This window comes from Equus asinus, chromosome 10, assembly GCF_041296235.1.
Source record: "Equus asinus isolate D_3611 breed Donkey chromosome 10, EquAss-T2T_v2, whole genome shotgun sequence".
NCBI lineage: Eukaryota > Metazoa > Chordata > Mammalia > Perissodactyla > Equidae > Equus > Equus asinus.
In genome coordinates this window covers 37981943-38001373 of record NC_091799.1, presented here as the reverse complement: position 1 = coordinate 38001373, position 19431 = coordinate 37981943, and the positions used below count along the sequence as shown (strand labels likewise).

Here is a 19431-nt window from a genome sequence, read left to right as displayed (position 1 = left end):
CTTTCAATATACCCGTCATCCATGTCTAGGAAAGAGCTCTCCAAAAAAGTGAAATGCATTCTATTTTTCTGAGGCACTGCCACAGTGTGTTCTGTATTTATCTGCTTCTGCAGTTCTAATTACAAAATAAGCACTAGCTACTACATGGAATAACTACACTAGCCAAGAAGATTTTTATAATTTGAGAGAAATGCTTCCATACTGACTCCGCTAAGAGAAACAACTCTTCTTTCCTTGATTATAAAGAAGGAAGACAGATGGCTTCTTGTTTAAGACTGTAATTTTACTTTCAACCTCCTCCCTCTGTTAAAAACAAGATGTACTTTGAGGCTTTGAGGGAAAATCTCCAGGGAAGGGTTTTTATTCCCGGCTGCATTGAATAATTCAACAAACACTTAAGGGAGGTGAGGGAGATACAAAGGAGCAAATGCTTTCCCTTGTTCTCAGGGAGTTTATAATCTAATTGCTGAGTTTACAATCAGAATTGGGACTAGAGCCATTAAAGTTTTATTTTTTCACTTCTATTTAATGGCCTAGTGGTTACTGGTAACACACTTATGATTCACCAACCCAGTGGTATGATGGACCCTCTGATCAAATGTAAAGAAAACTTAGAGAGAATGCAGAGGAAGAATTAATGGTCTCAAGTCGTACTTGTTGAGTGTTTACCGACCTACTAAACGCTTTCTTCTTTAATCTTGACAACTCTTCCGGGTCGTCCCTATTTCTCTCATTTCACAAAGGATGAGAAGGCGGTTTAGAGAAGTGATTCATCCACAACCACAGACCTAGGAAATGGTATTGGAACACACCAGCTAGGAACTCTCTGGCCTTTCCTTTGGCTGTCCCCGGGTTCTCATCTTGTCTTTCCTTTGCTTAGATTTGCTTTCAGTGCACTAAAGTCAACTTACTTCTGTGCTATTTTTCCCCCCTTAGACTTTGTGTAATCTTTAAAACTGGCTGTCTTTTATTTGGCTAGGCCTTCTAGAGTCTCGCTCCTTTGCATCTTTGCAAATAAATTTTTTTTTCTTTACTGATTCTTTGATACATTGTTTGACAATGTAATGAAACATATAAAAGGCTTATAACAGTGCCTGGTACGTGGTTCTCCTAATATTAACCCCGATCTTTAGCTTTATGCCTGCCACCTTTTAACTGTTCTCATCTCACACTATTTCCCAAGGTCTCCCGGGGCTGTAAATTTCTTGACCGTAGTGACCACGCCTAACTAGCTGCTACCCTACAGTGTGTTAATGTAGCAACAGGGACTTGTAAGAGAGAAGCTTTGTCTCTCTTGTTCACCTCTTTATTCCTAGTGCCTACAAATTACTGGAACTTAGTATGTCCTCAGTAAATATTTTTAGTATGGATGAATTAATACTGGCTTATTGTTTTTTGTGCACTATCCTGTATAAGAAAGTTTAGTCCAGATCCAACACGTCCGTAAACTGAGAGACCTGGAGAACTTTTCGCCTTTTCCCGATTTTTGGCTCTTTAGAACAATTTCGACCTTGGGTGCATTTCATTAGGCTCTTAGTCCCCTTCAAGGCTCAGTTTCCACATCAGCAAAGTGGGGCCAGTGGCAACAGATGCTTGTTTCTCCTCGTCTTCTATCCCCACTTCTTCTCCAGGGGAGGGTTATGTGTACGCTTTCCTCTGGATAAAAAAAGCAGCCGTCGGAGCGGTAAAAAGCCATTAGGGTCTTCTGGGTGCGCGCCGAGTGGCGAACAGAGAGCAGCTCCGCGTGCCTCGCCTGTGCCTCCCGAGTCCGGAAGCAACCCGGCCCCATTTCGGCCGCGAGCCTGCCCAGCCCTCGGGCGCCTCACCCAGGGCGCCCTCTCGCCCCGAGGCAGCGCTCTGCCTCGGTGCCACCGCTAAATGGGCCCGGCCCCGCGCAGTCTCCCACGCGCGCCAAGGGCCCGGCCTCGTTTTGGCCGCCGCCGCCTCGCCGCCCGCGCGGCGCTGCACTGGGGGCGGGGAGTCTGATGGGAGAAGCGCGCGGCGCTGAGGAGGCGGCGGCCCGGGAGAGGGAGCGGGAGAGGGACTGGGCGCGGGAGGCGGGAGGCGGGGGACAGGGGGAGGCGCTGCCGCCGCCGCCCGCCCCTTTCCGCTGGGGAGCAGCTGCAGCAGCAGGAGCGGAGCAGGAGCCGCGCAGCCGCCGCCGCCGCCGCCGCCGGGGGATGTGGCCGGCGCCCGCCCCGAGCCGCGCCGCCTCCTGAGTCCCAGCCGCCGCCCGAGCCGCTGCCGCCGCCGCCGCCGCCGAGCCGTGCGGGGCCAGGCCGCGCCCTCCCCGGGCGCCCGCCGGCTCGCATGCCGAGGGGCTCCGGGGCGTAGCTGCGCGCCCGGCGCCGCCTCCGGGCTCCTCCGGCCCCGCCATGGGCTGCTGCAGCTCCGCCTCCTCCGCCGCGCAGGTGAGGGGCCCCCGCCTCCCGGCCGCCCGCCGGGATGCCTCCCCCGCCCCGCGTCGCGGGCGCCCGCCGCCGGATGCCTCTCGCTACCCGCGAGCCTTCCTTCAGCCCTCCGTGCGCTCCAGAGACCCCCATCCCCGCTTCTCCCTCCCGCCTGTCCCGCCGATGCCCCCGCGCTGGCTCCGCGGCTGCCGACCCGCAGGCGCCTCTGCGCGGTCCCCAGTGCGCCCCCAGCTCTCCCCAGCCCCTTTCCGACTTGGCCTCCTCCTCCCGGTCACACCTGAGCGGCCCGTCCCACCCGCCTGCAGGTAGAGGCAACACAGGCGCCTTCTCTCTGCCCAGGTGGCACCCTCGTCCCTTGTCTTCCGGGCCTTGCTCCTCTCTTCCCACCTCCCGATCCACCGACTATTTCCTGTGCTCCCAGGAGGAGTACTCCGAGCATGGGCTCTTCACCCTTCTCCCACCTTATTCCAGTTTCTGCTCCATTAGATATTCTGTCTCTTGGCTCTTGCCCGCCGCCCCCCGTCCGGGTTCAAGTGTCTAAGCGGGTCCTGGAGCCCATCCCTGGCCCACTTCCCGGATCCCACCCGCTCGCGTCTCACCCCATCCCCCGCTTGTGCCTTGACCCCGGGCACCGCGGCCTCTTCGCACACCGAGGCCCCTGCGGGAGAGCCGGGACTGGGCTGGGAAGGAGATTGGGCACCTGGTGGGTGACGGGAGCGTTACGGAAACTCCCTCTTTGTTGCCAGTGTAACAGGAGGAAGAGGTGCCGAATTTAGTTTTTCTGTGGGCACTGGCTGACTGTTGTCGCTGAGGGCTGCTGAGATGCGGAGATTTCTCCCAGCTTCTACCCTGCCCCCATCCAAATTTCGCTAACCTCCCTCTCCCTTGCCAATCCGAGCCCTTAACCTGGATGGAAATGTTTAGACAACTGTATAAGGATCAAATGTAATAGGACTTGACTGCTGGCCGCTAATAACTGAGAGGACCTGTTTGTAAATTACCTAATTTAGTGGATTAGTGAGTGTATTTACAAATACGATAAAAAGCAATCAGGAATACTGCATCAAACTGTCTGGTGGTGGGGTATGAAAAATCGGCTCTGACAACGCCTGGCATGTAATCTCACAGTTTCATTAGCGTAGAATTTAACTGTGGGCCTTGATTTGTTTGTTTTGGGGGGAGACAAGAGCTCTTGTTTTTACAAATAAAGGCTGGCCAGTTCTTGGTGAAGAAAGATCCTAGTTTGGAAAAAAAAAAAATTCCTCCAAAGATCTAGCATCTGTGATAATGCCAGAAGTGTTTTGCTGCTGCTAAATGACTATATATAACTCAGTTTTAAATAACCTGCATACTTGTTCTGAAAATCTGAGATCTGTTCGAGAGAAAATGACTAGAATTGCTGATGAATGGAGGACATTTATGTTTTATGAAGTACATGTCCATCCTGTTCGTCCAGTTCTTTCTCTGGGTGTTTGCTTACCCTTGTGGGTTTTTTTTTTTTTTTTCCTACTAGGATCATAATCAGGCTGATTGGTTTAGGTAGTCAAACCTTTCTATTGAGTTAGAATAGCAAAGAAAAACTGTACATGATGGTGTTATGAAGGAGAGGTCGATAGACCAGGGTTTTCATATTAAAAGATAAGGATGTGGAATTCCACAATACCTTCCAACTGGTTAGGGATTTTGGGGAGGGGGCGAGGTGCGGCGAGAGGATCTAGTTGGGTGCGGTTCATCTAATATTTACTGAAATATTCACCAAAAAAGTATCTTTCATATTACCTTTTTTTTAAGAACTAGGTTACTTTACATCCTCTTTTGGTGTTGAAATGCCTTTAAGACAGGAAAGTATTGATAGTTTATGGATGGCTTGTTCAGTGCAGGAACAATTAAATTTGGGAGGCGTGGATGCTAGACCCAAAGTCTGCTTTAATAACAGGTCTTGCATTTGACTAGCTCCACACTGTACTGTTCAGAATGCTGTCATGTACATTTTCTTTGCTTTTTCCTCCTTTCGCAGCCACTGTTTCCTTCATGCCATGTTCTACAGACAAGATGCTTGTCATGCACCCCGAGGGGTGCATTTTTTTGTGCGGATTCCAATAACCAATCAGCAGCTGTCACATGCCTTTAAGTTCAGCTTTAGGAAATTGTAGTATTCAGTGGAGCATTGAGGAACAGGTTTTGTGCCAAAGAGCTGGTCATCATTTCTTTTTTCTTATTTGAGATTTTGGCATCACTCTTTATTTGTGAAATGTTACCAATCTGTTGGCATTTTCATGCTCCTTTCAGGAGCATCACCAGTTTTAGAATAATATAGTATCTATCTGTATCGTGTTGAAACAAAATAGGGATGTAACTCCACATCTTCTCCAGCTGTGAACCTGCACATCACTTTGAACCTCCATTGAGGCTCCCGTTCTATTTCCAGGCAGAATATGTTTCTTTCATCCCTTTTACTGGATCACAAGCTTCTTGAGGAGAGGAACTGCTTTTGTTTTCCCCATCTTTGTATCCATTGCAGTGCCTCGCTATACCTTGTATGTAATAGTTGCTCGGCAATAGTCAATGAACAGAATGTATCCATGCAAATTTGAACATCTGGCTGCCAAATAACACTGAATATGAATCCAACCTGACCTGGGTGCTATTTCACTTCCATGGGCTGGTTGAGGAATTCCACCAAGGCTTCCTCTTCTAAGCTAAAATTTGAACTGTTTAGGTTAAAATTCACCTGCCTTTTCCACATTCCTTACTATTCTGTCAGTGGTACCCTCAGTTTGCAAAATTGGCTAGGTTTTTCCTTTTCTCCTGCTACTCTGCTCAATGCTTATATTTTAGTTGGAGCAGTGGCTATAACGTCTTAAAAGAGCTTGTCTGCAAACTCTAATGATAACCTGCACAGCACATCAAAACAACGTGCTTTGAGGTAATCTGCAGTTCAGCTTAGCTTTTCTCAGTGGTATCATCAGCAATTTTAAAGCCCTTGCAGGTTTTATCAATGTAAATATAGTATATTTCCTTTTTGTGGTTGGGATTCACTTTTGAGATACAATTTATTTTCTCTCATAGTCTCTTGCGATGTTGTAGACTCTCATAAAAGAATTTATGGTCTTCCAAACTGTTTCATCTCTTGTAGTCCTGGTATTATTTTCATTTCTGGGGTAGTGTCTGGATATCATAACATGTCATCAAAATAATTATCCTGTTTTAGGATTTAGATCATAGATAAATGTCACATTCTATACCAACTCATATTTTATTATTGAAGGAGCAAGTTATTGGCAAAATAATTTGTGCTGTATCCGGTATGTATATCTAAGAATCTTAAGAGTGTCTAGGAGGGGCTGGCCTGGTGGTGCAGCAGTGGGTAAGTGCGCACGTTCTGCTTCAGGGGCCTGGGGTTCACCGGTTCGGATCCCGGGTGCGGGCATGACACTGCCTGGCAAGCCATGCTATGGTAGGCGTCCCACATATAAAGTAGAGGAAGATGGGCATGGATGTTAGCTCAGGGCCAGTCTTCATCAGCAGAAAGAGGAGGACTGGGAGTGGTTAGGTCAGGGCTAATCTTCCTCAAAAAAAAAAAAAAAAAGAGTGTCTAGTGAGTCAGGGCTCTTAGAGAACTCTTAATTATGTTTTGCTTTTTATTAGTGACCACTACAAGGTATTTGCTAGTATTAGTAATTGCTCGAAACAAGCCAACACATGATAGCCTTTGCCTAAAAATCTCTTTGAAGGGAACAAAAACGTGAGATAGTCTTGAGTTTCTTTTTACAGCACTAATCCTCCCTAAGACTCTTAAAATTTATTCCCAACTCTCCATAATTCGTTTGTTCTGTTATAACCTGACATAATTTCTCTTCTTGCAATGTTGAACTTCAAAGTTCGCTTGTAAATCTTCAGATTTATGAAATATTCTTTCCCATTGACAAGCCGGTTTGAATGAAGGAGGCTTTGGAAAGATTACTTAGCAAATTGCCCTGAGAGTTTGTCGTTAATGGCTGGATCATTATTTCTCACAGCGTGCGTTGGAGGCCAGGAGATTTTGCAAGTGCTCTGAAGTTCTGTGTCCTTTGGTTCTAACCTTAGAAATTGTGAGAGAGATGGAGGAGAATCTTTCTGATTGAACAAACTGCCCCTTGTCTGTCTGACTTCGGGAGAAATTGTGCTTATCTACTGTCTTGTCTCGGAGTCTTCAGATTGAGAGCTATATATTTAACTGTCTTTTTCTAGCTCTCATATCTTGTCTTAGAAGTAATGAAAAACTACCAGGTGGTTCACAAACACTGGTTAACTTTTGAGAATGTTAACTATTCCCTGACAGAATTTTAATAATACTATAGTCCCATTGTGCTTTGTGGAATTTCAAGTCAGATAGTAAAAATGAAATTTGAAGAGTGTAGTGGGACTTACCGACAGAGACCAAGTTGTTTCACTAAAATATGTCCAGCAAAGTAGACTTGCTGTCACTGGAACAAAAAGTAATGACATGAAGGCAGTTTTTTTTTCTTCTGAATACTGTGCTGTTCATATAGAAGATCCGCTCCTCAAAATATGTAAATCAGGGTTAATGTTAAAGTTGGCTGGAAAAGAACGTAAAAACTGTAATACTTTTTGTGGAGCTGTTTTTCACAGCCAGTTTCATGTGTTGATGTCTACAGTAACTCTAAAGTTGACTTTGCTTCTGTTGTACAGCTGAGGAAATTGTTACTTGGAGGTTAGGACACTTGGCTGGGGTGACAGATCCAAACTTGAACCCAGGTCTTCTGAAGCCGGGTCCCGGGCTTCTCTTTCTGTGTTCACGTGCATGCTTCCCAGATCTGAAATTGCAGCTCACTTTATGTTTAGAAAAGGCCCGCTCAAAACATTTTGAATCAAGGAATTTCCAAGTTAAATTCATGCCGCCATTTTTGGGCTTCCACCAGCAGCAAAACAACATAGTATCATATAGTCCAGTTACAATGTTCCCAGGCCTAGAAAATACCATCAAATGCTATTTGATGTATTAATCCTATCATTTAGAAATGTTATTGGCTTGGGAGGATAGTTATTTATAAAAATACATTCTATATTCTACTACTGGTAATTGGTTAATAGTTGTTTTCCTATCCCCCCACCTCCCAAAGAAAGAAATATTTGAATTTTGTCACTTTGGCTCAGGTTTTTGGAACTCTAGGGATATTAGAGATAAACTAGTCCTACTATCTCTCTTTTCTGTTGAGCTAAACTAGAATTTAGAGATATGAAGTAGTCTGAGGTCAGAGAGATACATTATGAGGTAGCTGGGACTAGAAACCTACTTAGTCTCTTAATCTCTTGATCTGTCTGTGGTACTGTTAAGTCTTAATGTCTGAAGTCGTCTTATCTTTGCAACCTTGGCTGCACATTGGAAGCACTTAGAGTATTTTAAAAAACACTGGTGCCAGTGTCCTACTCCTAGAGATTCTGATCCCATTGGTCCAGGGGTACTATCTGGGCATCCAAATTTGTTTTTTTTTTTTTTAGGAAGATTAGCCCTGAGCTAACATCTGCTGCCAATCTTCCTCTTTTTTTGCTGAGGAAGACTGGCCCTTAGCTAACATCTTTGCTCATCTTCCTCTACTTTTATATTTGGGATGCCTACCACAGCATGGCTTGCCAGGCGGTGCTGTGTCTGCACCCGGGATCTGAACCAGCGAACCCCGGGCCGGGGAAGCGGAATGTGCGCACTTAACCGCTGTGCCACTCCGCTGGCCCCTGGGCATCAAAATTTTTTAAAGTTCCCCTGGTGATTCTCATGTGCCACCAAGGTTGGAAACCACGTTTCCATACCCTTTAGGTAATTTCATCTCCTCCTATGGTTTCAATTACAATCTGTATGCGGACAATTCTCAAATGGAATTACTGAATTGAAACAAACTCTCTTCTGGGCTCTCATCCTTATATCCGACTGACTACTTCTCACTTCCACTAGAATGTCTTATAGGCAACTCAAACTCAGCATGTCAAAAACCAAACTCAAAATTTGTAGACACACACACACACATATATACACATACACACATGTCTTTTTCAGTATCTTTGATTCACTGAATAGTACCAATGTCTTAGTGTGGAAACTGGAAACCTGAGGCAGGTAGAGAAACTGCCTTTCATTTTTCCTCATCTAGTCTCCACATCTTGCCTCTTCTGCCTTCTGAACTCCGCTGCAGGCACCCTGGTCTAGGCCTCTGTCATCTTTGGCCAGAACCTTGCTTACAAATCTCCCTGTATTCATTTACATTCCCTTCTAATTTTTCTCCATACTGTGGTCTTAATGATCTTTAAAAAATCCAAAACTGATTGTGTCCTTCTCCTACTTGAAGCCCTTTAATGGTTTCGTTTGCTCTTAGGACAAAGGCCGGAATCTCTGACCCTAGCCAACAAGACTCTGTGGGCTGGTCTCTTGTCTCTCTCTAGTGTCATTGTCATCTCATGCCATGCTTCTCCTTAGTCTTTGTGCTTCAGCCTCAGATTCTTCAGTAGATTGTATTCCTTCTTCTTCTAGGGCTTTTTGCACACGCTGTTCACTAGTCTGGAAGGCTTTCTGCTTTTCTCCCTGGATTTTGGCTGGCTACTACATACTCATCCTTTAAGTTTCAGCCTACAAGTCACTTCTTTGGGAAAAGCTTCCTGGATTCTTCAAACCAGGCCGTGTCTCCTCATTAAAGTCTCATAGCCTTATGTATTTTCCTTTTGAGCACTTAAAGCAATAAACAAATAATTATACAGTTAATATTAATGTCTAGATCAGGAATTGGCAAAACTACAGCCCATGGACCCAGCCTTGCAGGCCCCCTGTTTTTGTGGCCCTTACAAGCTAAGATTGCTGAAAATGGTATCTGTATTTTTCAGTGGTTGAAAAAATCAAAAGAAGAACGTTATTGCATGGGAAATTTAGTTCATAAAAATTATATGAAATTTGAAATAAAGTTTTATTGGGACACAACCACACTCATTTGTTTGTATATCGTCTGTAGCTTTCTTACTACAATGGCAGAGGTGAGTAGTTAGTTGTGACAGAGACCTTATGGCCCAGAAGAGTAAATACGTACTCTGTGGCCCTTTACAGAAAATGTTTACTGTCCCCTGGTCCAGACTGATCTGATAAAGAGAGGGACCATCTGCTCGTTCATTGCTGTTATCAGTGTCTCTCTGCTTAGCTGGTACCTGGTGTTGGTAGGTGCTCGTGAAATATTTGAACAAATTAGCAAATACTCTCTTTCCTTCTATGGATGGATGTGGATAACTCCTACTTCAGCAATTCTCGTGTTTTAAAATTCAATACAAAAATTGTTAAAAAGGATAAATACAGTCGAAGGAGAGTCTCAACAGAGTTTTCAGCAGCAGTCTTAAGCAGCTTGTCTGTGGCCGCTGTGCATCTCCGTGTGAAGCACGCGTACTCATAGAGGTGTAAGGTACGGGGTCAAGGAGGATGGGAAAAGACTGGTCCGCTCCAGTAACGGCCAGTTGGATTTACAGTGCTGATGTTTCTATAGCAGGCACAAATGGATGGGACTTTATGTGTAGTGTTATAAAGAAAAAGTGTTTGAGCTGGTGAAAATTTCAATCATTAAAGAGACATTGTTATTTCTGCTGTGGGAATTCACTCTGTGAAAATGGTTAAAGTTTCCAGCACAGTAATATTTCTTCTGTTTTAGTGCTTTTTGTTTTCTCATGTATTTGGAATATAGCGCAGCATAAAATACCAATTTTGAATTTATGCATTGTATCAAACTTGGTGCTTTTTCTAAAAGGTAATTTTTGAAAAAGATTTGCATTTTTCAGTATGTTTTAATATACTCAACAGGAGAGTGTTAGTTTTTCCCCCCGTTGGATTCTTTTCTGATTTCATGTCATTTGTATAATAGGATTTACTTAAAAAACATTTGGTTGATAAACCGCTGTAATTTATTTCTTTTGAAAATAGTAATATTACTCTTTTTAGCTGCTCTCTACAACATCCCAGAACCAAATATTTAGACATTTATTTAGTAAGGAAACTCTTAAAATCTATTTTAATTCTAATTTTTAAGGTTGCCAGATATACTGAAAAGTGTTAAACATAAGTGTTGATTTCTTGATATGTTTATATAATGTAAAATAAGGAAAACAGCAAAAAGATGGAAAAATTGGTGGTTACTTAAAATGTTCAAGTAGCAGTGAAGGTATTAAAGTTTGCTCCTTTTTCTTTTTGTAGCGTTGTGATAATGTGATGATAACAATGATCGTGTAAGATTTTTCGTTATGGACAATTTAGGATGATTCAGCTGTAAGAAATAAAAAAAAAAATCTTAAATCTAAATAGCTCAAGCATTAAGGAAAGATTATCTCTGGTAAGTGAGAGGTAGGGTGGCTTCCTGGTTGGCTAGTTCAGTGGCTTGATGATGTCAACAAGGACCTGAGTTCTCTCTCTGTCATTTTAAGGGAGGTAGCTTTTCCTCACTTAGCTTCCCTCTTGATCCCAAGACGGATGTGGCTCTCCCACCTCCTTTTGCTGAGCTGACAATCTCTAGTGGTTTTCCTTTAGTAGGAGTTAGGGAGGGCTGCATGCTCAGCCCTAAACAGCCTCTAGCAAGGGGGAGGCAAAAGACCGGGTAATTGGCTTAGACTAACCAGGATTTCCCTGAGTCAAGTGGAGGGCAGAGCAAAACCAGAACAAAATTAGAGTCTGCCAGCAATGCAGAGGGTGGCATGGTGACTGGGTAGGCAGCCAATAGTATCTGCTACATAGTTTTGCCACTTTCTTCTGCCTATAAAATCACACTTTTATAGTGTTTCCTAACATTTTGCTTCTATCTCCATTATAAAACTTTTCACAGTTCCTGGCTGAAAGTCACACAATTATTTTCCTATTCCCGCAAGGATTCTGCTCTGGCCACCGCTGAGCTCCTGTCTTTCTCTTTTCCCCACCCCCACGGCCTCTTTCCCATTCTGAGGCCAAGATAGCTTCAGGAGAAAGAAGAGCATTTAAGGTTGAAATAATGGCTAAGTAGCTAATTAGTATTCCTACAGTCAGTGGTCCCCAAGAGAACCTTGAGGGTTAGTATAACCTCCCCTTTACTTCTCAATTTCCTTTTCTACCTATTCTTACTTCTCACTTCTGTATGTGTTTATCCGTCTGATTGGTACTCATTTTTTTTTCTTTTTCCTTAAAATTTTCTTCTTCCTTCTCCTCCCGTCCTTCCCTGATGCACTAAAGGAGCCATAATACGAAGTGGAATATACTCGGATAGAGAAGGAAAAAGAGAGTGCCTTTCTTTTTTTTTCATGTTTAACTTCTTTTTTTTTCCTTTTTTTTTTTTTTTTTTTTTTTTTGCATAAGCAGTAATAAAACTGAAGAGTCACGTCATTGTTTAGAATATCTTTATGACGCTAAGAGCTCGCACAGTGTAAAAAATGCATCTCTGCAGCAAAGAGCTAATTTATAGAAGGGGAAATAGTACGCTAATATGTAAATATGTTCAGTCTTGCTAATAAGCAAATTAACTCAAAGCACAAAGACTCCCTTTTACACCTGTAACTTTGGTAAAACCTAGCAGAGTGATATTAATTGCTCATGTGGTTTTGACTCAAGTATACTTTATTGATTTGCTGGATAAGTTGGAATGACTCTTTTGGGACACTGATGACGTACATTGAAAGCCGGTAAAAAAAGTTAACACTCCTTATTTAGTAATCCAAAAGTATAGTAAATGCTATATGCAAGAATCTTTCCATGTGGCATTATTTAAAATAACAAAAGAGTTTAATTTTAAACATCATATTTCTGGTGTAAAAGTTTCTTTTCTTCATATAAAATTCAATTGAATTTATTCTGTTAGACATGGGAGTTGAGACGGAGACTAGTGGGGAGAGGAAGATGAATTTAATTTTGTGTAGACTGAGTTGAGGTGATATTGATATTAATACTCCCGTGTAGCAATTTCCCATGAGCAGTGGAAGACCCAGAAGTGGATTTCAGAAGATGCTTTAAGTCATATGCACATGGAGGAGATGCTTTAAGGGTGAGTAGGCTCTGAGGGGGAGGAAAGAGCATAAATATGAGAGCAGACAAGTAGGAAACGAGCACAGGGACTAGAGATGAACAGTCACTAACTGGGGGTTTCCCTGCCCTCCTTCCCCAATTGTCTGCTCTCATGTAATAAATTTCATTTTATTCTCACAACTCTGAGATGGGTACCAGTGTCAGCCCCATTTTACAGATTAGGAAACTGAGGCTCACAAAGCTTAGGCAGCTTGCCCGAGGTGCCCCCCAGGAGTGTAAAGCTCGGAGTGGTTCAGAGCTGGTGTGTTTCCTGCTGCACTGTGTTCGCTCCCCTCATCCCTCTGCTGCACTGAGAGCTGCTACATTTAAATGGTGGTATCTTAAATGTATCTCGGATATCATTTTCTGTCACTTAGTTCCAGAGACTGTGTGTACTGTTTACTCTCCCTTTAAAGTGTTGTGTGTGTGGGGGGGTGTTGGTTTTAAATCAGTGCACCCCACACTAGAGGTTAGAGTGTGACAATTTGGAGCAGTCTGTGGTCTGCGTACCTGGTGGTTATAAACCTCGGATTCTAGGGACCCTTGACTGCTGTGCCTCTCCTCTTGGGCCCTTCTACACTTTCTCCTAAAAACTTAAGTCTGAACAAGTCTATCACATCAGTAAGTTTACTAAATATGACTACAGTTGTGTCCTTTCCTCATAACTCAGATTCTCAGGAATACAGTTTTAAATAAGAAATGTATATTTAGTCTTTGGAGATCCATGGCTTCTGAAAGGGTTAATGTAATTGATGCTGACATTATTTAGTATTGAGTACCAACAAGGCTCTGGAGAGCACTAAGAAGGGAAAGGGTGAAGAAAATGGCCACAGTGAAGTTGACTCTGTAGCGTAAATGATTAGCATGCACGTTAGGATCCAATTACAAAGGCAGAGATTTTCACCACCGGCGCAAAAGCTGGAATTTTTTTTTTCTTTTTTTTTTTCTAAATTGCACTTCAAAAACTCAGCCTATTTAACAGAGTTTTGTCCCTTGCTTGCTAAGCCCTGAAGTTTTTTCAAATCTATTTTACATGTGATTTTGTATTTTCAGGACAATTCTGAAAAATCAAGTGTTGGAAGACAACTCTAAAGACATCAAGTTTTAAAGTCTAGCATATAAAATATGTTTTGAAACCAGCCATACTTTTACATCAAGAGAACGATTTGGAATAGACACTTGTGGTTGAAGCAGATTCAGTTATGAAAGTTTGGAAATAGTACTTTAATAAAGAAACTTCATTTTAAAATTGAATGCAATTCTAATTTTGGGGATAATTTTAAAAAAGTTTCCAGTTTAATGTGAGAAAGCAAGCCAAGACCGAGTGGAAACATGTTTCTCTTGAGATGGTGACAGGCAGACAGAGCAGGGAGCTGCCTGGGTGGGAAGGGACATTGCCCTGTGACCTGCTGCTTACCAGGCTCTGTGCTCCTTGTCGGTGGTCCACATGCCCTCACATTAAGGATAAAAATGTGACTTATGTAAGAGTACCTTAAGGGTTTCCCCAATATGAGCTCCCAAGACACCAGGGCTGCAAGGTGGTCCCCCCAGGAAAGAGTTCTGAGGTCAGAAAACCTTGGGAAGTTCTTGCTCATTCCATACCGCCTCTCCACCCCGCCCCCCCATTTTAGAGTCTTAGTGCATATTAGCATATTAAAGGCTCATTGCCCCACACTGCCCATCCCTGCCCCCAGGAAACCAATTTAATTTTGCTTAACTGGCCTTCATTGAATTTATTTATCCTTAAAAAAAAAAATTTTTTTTTCATTCCATCTTGAGGAACTGTTTTCCTGCAGAACACATTTTGGGAAACAGTGCTTGAAATATTCCTTCTCAGTTCCCTGCTCCTAAGTGAGGACGGAAGTGCGTGCAGAGCAACAAGAATACTGTTGGATCAGATAGCTCTTAGGAAGCGCTCGGCAGATCTGAAACTGAGTTTGAGCACATCACAAACTTCAAAATAATGGCAAAATAATGTAACTAAATTTCAGGTCACTCGAGTATAGTATGATAACTTAAAAGTGTGTGTTTCTCAGGTTTGTGGTTTGAGGTCTCCACTAAGTTAGGGAAGGGTAAGTGGCTTACAGAAGGATCCTTCACATTTGAAACTTTAGAATTGGAACTGCTGTCCGGCCAGCTGGGCCAACAGTGAGAGGGAACCAACCGTCTGCACTTGGGAGTTTTCTCCTCCTTCCTTCCGGCTCTGCTCCGCAGACTCAAGGGTGGTTACACTTATCGCTTCCCACTCCACATGGCCATCTGGAGACGGGACCTCCTCATGGAATGCCCACTATCTTTTGTTAGAGAAAGAATTGAGGACAGAGATGATTTATAGGGGCTAAGCAAATAATACATCCTCAATAAGTGTTTATTGAATAAGTGTGGTGGGGGGACGGGGTATTCAGAGACTAAAACTTTGGTTTATGATGCTAATGATACTTGTCAAAATTACTACTAAAACAAATAGAACCTGTCAGTGGAGGGAAATGGGAATGAACCTGAAAATTAAAATAAGCTACTATTTGAAATGTTTTACGTTAATTCGGTGATTTCGAACCTGACTTTGTTAGCATGTTTTCCTACATTATAATGAAGTCTTGGTGAAGACATTAATAGCAGCCAGTCAGGAGAAAAAAAGAGTACGTCGTAAGTTAGAGACCTCTGGGCCTCATCAGCATCTAAGCTGGTGCTAGCTAATCAGGACTGGTTGATGGATTTATGAGAATGGAGGGTTCCTCCCCTTCTGCCCCCCTTTTCTTTTCTAGCCCGCAGTGCAGGACGCATGGTGGAAGCTCTTCTGGCCGGTCCTCTCAGTGCTTGCCCAGGAGCCCAGTGCGTAGAGCTGCAGATCCTACTTATTTTGTTCAAATTGTGACCGGAAGGGTGGAGAGCAGTGCTGCAGAAGCGACCCCTGCCTGTGACTGGGGCGCAGGAGTGAGGACGCTCCAAGGGCAGTGGGGAGGCACTGAAAAGAAAAAAGCAAAAGAATCAAAAATGTCGGTAGAATAAAGAGAAAATTCCAGGCCGATCCCATGGTATGGTTTGGTTCAGCATTTACTGACTGATGTGCTCCTCAGGCTGCTAAGGCCTGGATTCAGCCAAGAATGAGAGCTTCCCTCTAGAAGAAGACAATCTGTTAAGGGAGACGGAACAGAGAGGTGTAGGGGCTTCCACAGAGCATCAGAGCACCACACCTGAATCTCTGTTTCTTAAATAGCCGGCAGTTACACTGGTTTACAGTGTGTCAAGCGCTGATAATTTCTTGGTAGATTCTAAACTAATTTTTAAAACGAAGAGCTAGAAATACAGAAGTGCCCTAAGGGAACACGGACATGATTTTTGAAGTATGATCCATGTCTATTCTTAACTAGGGAGGATGGAGCTCAGTAAACTTTGGGATAAATTTATTGTATCTGTAGGCATGACAGTATTTTATTACACAGCGTGAAAGAAAAAATACTGTCCTTGAGTAGAAAATAAAGCTTTCCTGAAGCCTAGAGACAAGTCACTCGGCTCTTGAGGCGGTCCCATAGAAAAGATGGTACCTGTAATATGTTTAATATTTTTATTTCCATGTTGAAATGACCAACAGTTAAGGTAAGATGTGATTTTTGTTCTTTGATAGTGTAAGGTTCTAGAACTTTATTTAAAGTAGAACAGAAGTGTTCTTTTCTTGTTCACTAATTTCTGATAACTCTCTTGCTGCTCATCTGTATCTATTGACTGAGTCACGATCTCTGCCCTTTCACCCTGCCAGGAGGCCCCAGTGCTCTCGTCCTGGTCCCAGAGTCTCATACCTAACTGGGTAGTACGACCCGTTTAATGTCCACGGCCAGTGAACCACGGGCCCGGAGTGGATTCTTCAGTTCGTCTCTTTACCACTACATCAGTCGTTCTTGTTTCTCTTCCAGCTTTCTCCCACTCATGCATGGATTTTCTCTTCTACTCTTTAAGTAGTTACACTTCATCTGCTTCTAAAAATATTTTAGGTGATTTGTAATCAAATGTAAATATATTTAAGACTTTTGAAAGGAAAAATCAAAAGCTCAAAGGAGGTGGGGGGGGTGTAGAAGAAAAGAAGCACACGTCCTCAGTCCTAAGCTTCTTCACCTACCAGTGCTTTTAGTCTTACTGTAGGATGGTGCTTATTCACAGGGGATTATTATGTGGAATTCTTTTACAGAAGCCCACAACTGGCAGGGACTTAACGGGTCTAAGGTCCAGCCCACCGAAGTGTCAAGTCCACTAAGTGGATTTTGTTTGGACTGCTCAAATGCCTCCATCAGCAGAGAACTCACTGCTTCCTGAGACAGTTAATTCTACTTTCAGGCGCTTACTAGAAATTTCTTCTCTTTTTGCACAGCTGGGCTTTGTGTCCATGTCACTTTATTGTGGGTTCTGATTCTGCACACACTTGGTAGACAGAATAACCAGACAGCTGAAATCACCCCTGTAATGTGTGCCAAATTGCGTGTGTGTGTTTTAAACTTAAAAACCCTTAGTTTATATAACCATTTCTAAATGTCATGATTCTGGATCCTGTACTATTCTGGGCCCCCCCTGTTTTTTTTCCCTCTTAAACTTTGATTTATTTATTTAATTTTTATTTTTATCAAAGCTATTCATGCATATGTTTTTAAAGAGTCAAACGTTTCTAGCAGGATTGTTGTTTTTTGAAGCCTCTCCCCCATTTTCTGTTGCCCTAAGGCCATTACTTTTAAATCTTTGGAGTAAATCTTTTGCTTCTCCCCTCTGTATCTAACCTGCTTATATTGCTACCTACTCATTGTTTAGTTTTCCGCATTAATTTTGGCCTATGCTCTGAAAGATAAAGTCTGAGCTCTCTTCCAACACCATTCTTCACTCCCATCCCATCTACATATCTCCAGTCCCCCTTGTCTTTCTGCTGTAGACATATTTAATTTTGTTTGGATCAATGTTCCATCTTTACATTATGAATTTGTAAATGCTCTTCACAGCTGAGTCCTGTAATATTTCATCATTCCTACATAATCTTTTGTTGCTCTTGGAGGTAATAATTGTCTTGTTTTGCTGTTTATGTAGTTTTCTATGCACTTATGACTAATCGGCCTCTAAATTCTTGCCTGGTTGTGTGAGTTTCTTTGAGTCAGCTCAGATACCTTTGGTATTCTTTCAGTTTCCATTTCCTGACGAGATCTTTCCCATAGCTCCAATCTGGGCTGGCCACTTTTCAGGCCCTCTGCAAAGCTGTCAGTTTGAGATCTCCCTTCGCATCATACCGGGCGTTCCCTTAATCTTTCTTGTATTGGATTCTCAATTATCTGGATCCCATGTACTTTTAAAAAATTTATTAAAAAATATATTTTTTTAAATGGCTATGTGGCTTCCTTTATTCTGCAGATCTGTGTAAGGAGAATGAGGGAAGAAAAGGTGAAGTAGAATTGGAGGAAGAAAACTATTCTGCCTTCACACTGAAAGTTCTGGAAAGAGTTCAGAACATCTGTATGTTTGGAATGAGACCAGTAAATCTGGTCAATGTGGTGGGTTGAACACAGTCACTTATCTCTGCTCCTTCCCCATAATCCTTGGCATAGCATAAATACAGATCCAGATCACCAGGCATTTAAGGCTCAAGGATCTCTGAGGGCATGGGTGAGAAGAGATGCCGAACATGACAGAATTGGTTCATATCTGTGTCCTCAGATGACTCCCCCAACCAAGCTGTTAGGTAACACACTGCCCTACAGTTTTCTATTTTTATATTTTACACTTAGTTCGATGACCCATTTTGAGTATATTTTTGTGTAATCGAGTACATTTTGAGGTATAGGTTGGGTTTTTGTTTGTTTGTGTATGAGTGTCTACTTATTCCAGTACAATTTGTTGAAAAGGCTATACTTTTCCCATTGAATTGCCTTTGTGCCTTTTTCAAATATCAACCATAAATGTGTGAGTCTATGTCTGAACATTCTAGTCTGTTTTATTGATCTGTTTGTCTTAACACTAATACTGCATGGTCTTGATTATTTTATAGTATATCTTGAAATCAGGTAGTGTGAGACCGCTAACTTTTTTCTTCTTTTTGAAAAACGATTTTGGCTAGTCTGATTCTTGTGCCTTTCCTTATACATTTTAGAATCAACTTGTCAATATCTACAAAAAAGAATCCTGCTGGGATTTTAATTTAGCTTGCGTTGAAACTATAGATCAATTAGGGAAGAATTGTCAAGTAATACTGAGTCTTCCAATCTGTGAATGTGGTATTGTTCTCCATTTATTGTTTTTGTGTGTGTGAGGAAGATTGGCCCTAAGCTAACATCTGTTGCCAATCTTCTCCTTTTTTGCTTGAGGATTGTTGCTGAGCTAACATCTGTGCCAATCTTCCTCTGTTTTGTGTGGGATGCCACCGCAGTGTGGCTTGACAAGCAGTGCTAGGTCCATGCCTGGGATCTAAACTTGCGAACCCCAGGCCACTGAAGTGGAGCGTATGAACTTAACCACTAGGCCACTGGGCCAGGCCCTCTGTTTATTTAAACATTTGATTTCTTTCATCCGTGTTCCTGTGCTGTTTTTTCTTTCTTGGTTTATTCTCTTGATTTGGTAAAATACCTCCTTCAGTGGCTTTCTGAGAAAGGATATATGAGGTAATTTTTTGATACTTTGCATGTTTTTATCCTTACCTCATACATATTTAATATTTGGCTGCATGTAGGATTCTAGATTGGAAATTATTTTCCCTCAGAATTTAGAATGTGTTCCTTTATCTTCTTGCTTCAGGGTGGCTGTTGAAATCTGATGCCATTCTGGTTCTTGATTTTTTGTATTAAACTTGTTTTAGGCTCTTCCTTGTAACACATGTTCTGTCATTTTTCAGTGATGCGCCTTCTGTGGATCTGCTTTTATTATCATGCTGTGGGGTCTTTCAATCTGGAAATTTGTGTTTTGCAGTTGGGAAAATTTTTCCTGAGTTCTTCTTTGATTCCTTCCCATTTGTTT

At 42.6% G+C, this 19431-nt stretch overlaps 1 protein-coding gene across 3 annotated transcripts in view; it reads left to right on the top strand.

Moving 5' to 3' along the window:
* The first annotated feature begins 2106 nt into the window (after positions 1-2106).
* SLC44A1 (solute carrier family 44 member 1) overlaps positions 2107-19431 on the top strand; it is a 178691-nt gene continuing 161366 nt past the window's right edge. Inside the window, exon 1 of one of the 3 annotated variants that reach the window (XM_044779109.2) lies at positions 2107-2411. In XM_044779109.2, the coding sequence (XP_044635044.1) occupies positions 2376-2411 (36 nt within the window). In that variant the 5' untranslated portion in view covers positions 2107-2375. The remainder of the gene's footprint in view (positions 2412-19431) is intronic. The other 2 variants (XM_044779110.2, XM_070519087.1) reach the window with 2 other exon arrangements.